Source organism: Alligator mississippiensis, chromosome 6 (genome assembly GCF_030867095.1).
Source record: "Alligator mississippiensis isolate rAllMis1 chromosome 6, rAllMis1, whole genome shotgun sequence".
NCBI lineage: Eukaryota > Metazoa > Chordata > Crocodylia > Alligatoridae > Alligator > Alligator mississippiensis.
In genome coordinates, this window is record NC_081829.1 from 43,777,642 (window position 1) to 43,784,660 (window position 7,019).

General features: G+C 44.1%; 1 protein-coding gene across 1 annotated transcript; it reads right to left on the reverse strand.

Moving 5' to 3' along the window:
- Window positions 1-4,038: 4,038 nt before the first annotated feature.
- LOC132251159 (uncharacterized) lies at window positions 4,039-5,542 on the reverse strand. The gene has a single exon (XM_059729831.1). It carries the CDS (start codon window positions 5,310-5,312, stop codon window positions 4,482-4,484), a length of 831 nt encoding a protein of 276 aa, XP_059585814.1. The 5' UTR covers window positions 5,313-5,542; the 3' UTR covers window positions 4,039-4,481.
- Window positions 5,543-7,019: the final 1,477 nt, after the last annotated feature.

Below are 7,019 nucleotides of genomic sequence, written 5' to 3' on the forward strand. Positions count from 1 at the left end.
GCTGCAATTCTAGGGCATATGCAGTGTCCCACAGGAGCGTGGGGGAGGCGGGGCACCATGTGCTCAGTGGTAAACCCATAAGTGGACTGAAAGTGCTTCTGGTCCACTTCTGGGTCAGGCCTCCTGAAGGTGCATGCACTGCCCCACTAATCCCAGGACTATCGGGGCCGCTGTTTCTTACCTGGGTATTTCTTGTGCTCATTGGCTGTCTTGGTTGGGCTGTTCTTGTGGGTGGCTCTTTGTTCAGCATTCCATGGCTCCCTTCATCCTTGCAAGGTGCCTAAGTGTATTGTTATATGTTACATTTTGCATGTGCTAACTTTAAGGAATATTAGTTGTAATTAAAGTTAGCACATTCTGTGTATAGTTGTATGTTAAGGGTTCAGACACTCTCTAACATGCACAGTTCAGACTTCCCACTTGAAGGCTGGTGTCTAGAGGCATGGCTAGGAGCTGCCAAGTCTGCCTCATGGATGCTTAGCTCTCTGGCCTTCCAGTGGCTGTGTGCTCACCCACTCTTTCCTCTCTCCCCCCATCCCTTGTAGCTTGCCTATGACTCCCTTGTAGCTCCCTGCTCACGCTCTACCTGACTTTATCAGTCTAAGGCAGTAGAGTTCTGGATGAGAGATCAACTACAAGTTTATACTCCAGGGGAATTATGTGCAGAAAAATTCAAAATTATGCACTGAGTCCCAGGGGCTGCACATGGTGGCACAGATCTGGCCCCAATGGGTCTGCTGGTGCATGCCTTTACATCAGACTGGGCTGGCTGTGTGCCAGCATATGGGGATTGTGGCATAGCTGCACGCCATTGGGCCAGGATAGGCCAGCCTCACATCTCCACATGGGGCTTCCAGCACTACAATGGGAAACTACACGTGAAAAGACTACATACTGGTAGGGCAATGTAAATGAAATTATATATTTTAATACTAACCTAATATCTTTTTTTTGAGCCTTGACAGTTCACTTTATGGGATCATGTATATGAACAGTCAAACATATCTGTCCACCAATATCTGCTGACACGTGTCAAACCTGAAGTATGCCTTTACAAGATTTTCCTCAAGAGTCCCTCTTAAGCATGCCAAAAAACTAAGGGCTTGAGAGCAAATACATCTTACTGACATATTTCCAGGGTTGGATTGTGGAGGCTGCTGGGTAGACAAGACCACAGCTCCATCTTTACTGGGTCCTACTGTTGGCTTCGGCAAGCATTAAGGTTTATTTTCAGTCAATATTTAGACTGTAAAGTGTTTGAGAGAAGAGCTAATTCTTTCTTTTATGGTTGTAATAGAAATAGGGATTATTTTTACATAGGGATTATTTATTTCTTTTTAGCAAATAATTCAGATGCATCAACACCAAAATATTTTGTGACTATGGGCTGATTTTGGGGGCGGAGGGGGAGGGAGAGGTGCATCCCCCCCCCCACCCCAACCCCCTGTTCCAATTTATTTTAAATGAAGTATTTCAATGTTTTTTATTTCATATCACTTTGTGTGACTCTAAGGCTAAGGCGGACATAGAGCTAGGACTAGCATCCAAGATCAAAGATAATAAAAAGTCCTTTTTCAAATATATAGGGAGGATGAAGAAGGCACCGGGAAATGTGGTGCCCCTGCAAGATACGCTGGGTAAGCTGGTGGCTGCGCTAGAGGAGAAGGCAGACCTCTTTAACAAATTCTTCACCTCTGTTTTCTTGTGCAGGGACCGGGACTCCCCCACCGTGATTCAAGATGGACTCGAGGGGAATGCCTCCAGACCTAAGGCTGAGGAGGACTGGGTTACAGTGCTTCTGGAGGGGCTGGACATGTTCAAATCAGCAGGTCCAGATGCTCTCCACCCCAGGGTGTTGAAGGAGCTAGCAGGGGTTATTGCTGGGTCCTTGGCATGGCTTTACGAGTGGTCATGGTGTTAGGCCCCAGTTCAAGTCTGGGTTCGTGCCCGGTATGCAAAGGCCAATAAAGATACCAGGGGTGAAAGTATAAAAAGATTTATTGCTAGCAATAAAAGGTGCAAGCGGAATAATTTCACAAAACAAGCACAGCAGATATGCAATACTAAGCCCCTTATATACAAGAGATTGAATCTTCATAAGCATCCTTGTTTGCTAATTGGTTATAAAGGAGTGACGCAAGGAGTTCTTTACTGAGCATGTCTCTATACCTGTGTTTTAGCTATGTATCTCATTAACATACATATATGTTTCATTAGCATATATCTTCCCCTCCTAGGGGTGTGATTTTTAGTATTTTAATGAGCTCTTTGTTCCAGTACCTCTGATTCTGTTTTTGTTTTCAAGCTTCCTCTATCTAAGACTGTCTGCTCCTTATCATTGCAGATGGGCATTCATCACATAACATTCACTTTTGCTTAGGCTTTGCATAGTAGTTTCTAGGTCGAACCTTACATTTCCCTCCTCTGGAGCATTCATAATTATTATTAATTATGATTGCTCCATTCAATTTGACTTAACACAAATCTAGTATTCTCAGCTTTCTTTGTTTGCAAAATCATTTGATTTACCTTAGGCCTGAAGATAGATGCGATACAAACCGGTATACATTGGATACAGAAACAAACCATAATCCCTATAAAACAAAACAGAACAACCATACAAAATAACTGTTTCAACCATCCAAAATTGGGAAGCCAGGAAGTTAACCAGGATAAGTCTATGCCAGATGATTCTTTCAACGTCTGTGTCAATCGTTGTAAGGCACCAATTTTGTCTTCAATTAGCACAGAATTATCAGTGAGGTTGAAGCAGCACATTCCTTTTAAGGTTTCACACCCCAGATTGTGTCGCAACAAGAGATAATCAATAGCGGCTCTATTCTCTAAGACAGCGTCCCTTAGTTGTTTTTTGTTCAGCATTCAAGGCTGAGAGCGCTCGAGATGTAGCATTTAGTCCTTTTGCTAAAACACAGGCCACTGCATTAAGATTTCTGCTATTACTTACAGCAAGACCCGGAACCCCCACCATAGACGCAGCTAATGCTATGTATTCTGCCTTAGATAGTAGTCCAGGGGAATCATTCTCGTCACAATCAGCAGTGAGAGTAGTGTATGCTCGTTTAAACCTCCCACCAAGAGTGGTTTGTTCAGTGTGCATTAGGTCAGATTTCCATTGCAGTTACCCAGGCAATGGTGCATGGTCCCCCAGTAGCATTCGCTGGAAGGTATGAATATATCATTCTCCCGCAGGCCAGAAACCATCCTCGAGGAAGGATGGTATGTGTGTATACATAGGATATTTGACTGGTCTTATTACAGAAGATTTTTCTACCTTGGTTCAATTCAAAGCAATTATTGGTACAATTCACTATAAACATTCAGAAGCATTAGCTGTTGCCTGAACCCGTACAGAAAACATGTCTCTGCTTTTCTCTTTTACAATAGTCCCCCACTTATATATATCCTGATATGTATTTTCCTTCTCTACATCTTTCAGCATAGTATAATTCTGTAAAATTTTCAAAGGGGTAGGTACTGCAATTAAGCATGAGGTAAAAACCAGATGAGCATTGATCCCTCCCGCTAAGCAGAAGTCTGTTCTATTTAATATTTCCCAGGCCAGATAAATCCAGACATTTTCCTGAGGGTCAAATTCTTGTGGTAAAAGATTTTCCCCTCCTATAAGTAGGAGTGGACAGATCAGGGTGCCCCACACTAAAACCTTGAACAATTTCATAATAAGGCTTGTAAAACTTGATCAAAGATTGACAAATTATTCAAAGTTCCTTTCTTTTGAATAGGAATTTTAAGTCCCTTATTGGCTCCACCTTCCACTGTTCTCTGCCTCTGGTCCCAGAGTTTTCAGGAGTTTCTTCTTGTTCTGGTTCAGCCACCGGCTTTAGGCAACTGGAATGTATCCAAGTCTTGATTCCTTTGAGCTTTGCTGCCGTCGGGGTCATTAAAAGTACTCTATATTGGCTCTTCCATCTGGCTCGAAGTGGTTCCTCATTCCAATCTTTCACAAGAGCATAACTCCCAGGTAATAATCAATTTTCCGGGGCAGGAGACTGGTCCTGTGTCTGCAGCACATCCCGTACCTGCTGATGGACGGAAGACAAAACAGAAACCAAAGACCATACATATTCTCTAATCATTCCCTCTCCTAAAACATGTAACTGTTGTTCAGTACCCATGGGCAGACTCAGAGGGTAAGGCTTACCATACATTATCTCAAATGGGCTTAATCCCAATTTAGAATGTGGTGCGACCCTTACTCGTAACAGGGCCAAGGGTAGGGCCTCTGGCCATTTGCGTCGAGCTTCTTGGCAAATCTTTGCAAGGTGTCTTTTTAAGGTCTGATTCATACGTTCCACCTTTCCACTGGACTGGGGTCTCCAAGGGGTGTGTAAATGCCAGCTGATTCCCAGGAACTCAGAAACCTTCTGAGTAATTTGTGCAATGAAATGTGGGCCATTGTCTGACCCTATTCCTTTTGGAAGTGCGAAGCGAGGTATGATTTCTCATAGGAGTGCCTTGACCACCTCTCGGGCTTGGGCAGTCCGACATGGGAAGCACTCAACCCAATTAGAGAAAGTGTCCACAAAGACAAGGAGATATCTCATCCCCTGTTGCCGGGGTAACTCAGTAAAATCCACCTGCCATTCTTCTCCTGGCCCATTGCCTATTCTCTGATGTCCTGAAGTTTCTTTTCTCCCTCCTTTTGGGTTATTTCTCTGGCAGACCTCACATGTCTCTGATACCTTCTTGGCAGCCTCTCTTAATCCCACTCCAGTTACATAGTGACTGATCCACCTTATCAGGGCCCTGGGTCCATAGTGGGTGCCATGATGAGCTCTCTTCACTACCACATGAACCCAGGCAGCTGGGATGATAATGCGGCCATCCTTTGCTACTAGCCACCCATGCTCCCCCTTCTTTGCTTGAAACTCTCTTATCAATTGTTTGTCTCTTTCCCCGTACTGTGGTGTCACAGGCTGGTATAAGTCTGGGAGGAGAGGTAACAGATTACTTACTTCGGGCAGCAAGTCCGTCTGAGGTTTTTTAGCTGCTTTCTTTGCTGTAGCGTCAGCAAATCGATTACCTTTTGTGGAGGGATCATCATTTTTTTTTTGATGTGCTTTGCAATGCATTACCGCTACCTCTTTTGGTTCCCAGACTGCCTTGAGGAGGGCTTTTATCTGCTTGCTATGCTTAATGCCTGTTCCTTTTGAATCAAGTAGACTTCGCTCTCTCCATAGTGCTCCGTGAGCATGTAAAACAAGGAAAACATATTTAGAGTCAGTATAAATATTGACAGTTTTGTTGGCCGCCAATTGCAAAGCCCGAGTCATAGCAATGAGTTCAGCCTTTTGAGCTGAAACAGATGGGTTTAAAGGTCCTGCTTCTATCACATTCTGTGTAGTCACAATAGCGTATCCGGATTTTCGAATTCCATTCTCTATACTCGAGCTGCCATCAGTGTAGAACTCCAGGTCAGCTTTTTCAAGAGGTCTGTCTCTCAAATTTGGTCTTGAAGAATAAACAGTTTCCAATGTTTGCAAACAATCATGCACAAGATCTGGTGTGTCATCCATAGATGGCAACAGTGTTGCTGGATTTACATTGTGAGAAATGGCCAATTTTATTTCAGGCTTATCTAGGAGGATGCCCTGATATCGAGCCATTCGTCCCGGAGTTAACCAGTTCCCTCCTTTCTGTTCCAAGACTGTAAGTACTGCGTGAGGAACATATACAATCATTTCATGGCCTAGGGTTAATTTTTCAGCTTCTTGTATTAGCAGACAGGTAGCAGCAACAGCCCGGAGACAAGCAGGCCATCCACATGACACAAAGTCTAATTTTTTTTGAAAAATATGCTACTGGTCGTTGCCAGCTACCCAATTTCTGTGTTAAGACTCCCACGGCTACCCCACCTCGGTCATGCACAAAAAGGGAAAAAGGCTTACTCATGTCCGGTAGTCCTAAGGCGGGTGCTTCAATGAGAGCCTGCTTTAACTGGCAGAATGCTTGCTCACACTCTTCAGTCCATTCGAGTACCTTTTCATCTCCGTGTGTTGCCTCATATAGAGGTTTTGCAATAACCCCAAAATTTGGAATCCAAATCCTGCAAAAACCTACTGTACCTAAAAATCCTCGTAGTTGTTTCTTTGTTATTGGGGGTGCCAGCCGGCATATAGCTTCTTTTCTTTCAGGCAACAGGGCTCTCTGACCAGGCTGTAATTCAAATCCTAAGTATGTTACTTTCTGGGATATGGGCTGCATTTTATTTCTGGAAACCCGATATCCTTGTTGACCCAGAAAATTAAGGAGGTAAATTGTTCCTTCCAGGCAGCTTGCTTCAGTGGTGGCTGTTAAAAGCAAGTCATCCACATATTGCAAAAGAGCACAGGACAGTGGCAATTTTAGCCTGCGTAAATCTTTGCTTAATGCATTGCCGAATAGGGTTGGGCTGTTTTTAAATCCTTGGGGTAAAACAGTCCAGCACAACTGAGTCTTAATGCTAGTATCTGGGTCTTCCCATTCAAATGCAAATATTTCCTGAGATCCCCTCTCTACTGGTATACAGAAGAAAGCATCTTTTAAATCAATAACCGTAAACCAGTTATGATCTGGGTTCAAAGCAGATAGCAAGGTGTACGGATTAGGCACAGCCGGGTATATACTCACAACCACTTTATTTACAGCTCTCAAGTCTTGGACGAAACGATATTCATTACTCTTAGGCTTCTTCACAGGCAAGATGGGTGTGTTAAAAGCTGATGTACATTCACGGAGAAGGCCATACTCCAGGAACCGTTCAACTAACGGCTTCAGTCCTTTCCTGGCTTCCATCCGCATTGGATATTGTTTCACACATGGAGGCTGGGCCCCTGGCAAAAGTTGAATCTTCACAGGGTCAGCATTTTTAGCCTTCCCAGGTCGGTGACCTGCCCATACCCATGGAACAACAGCATCGAGCAGGGGTTGAGGAATATCCGGTGTACTCTCCTCTCGGAGAAGGCCGAGAAGGCAAGCCTGTAAATGCCACCCCTTTTCAG

Excerpts from the sequence above, each read along its gene's own strand:
- LOC132251159 (XM_059729831.1), bottom strand. The coding sequence starts at position 5,312 with ATGACTCGGGCTTTGCAATTGGCGGCCAACAAAACTGTCAATATTTAT.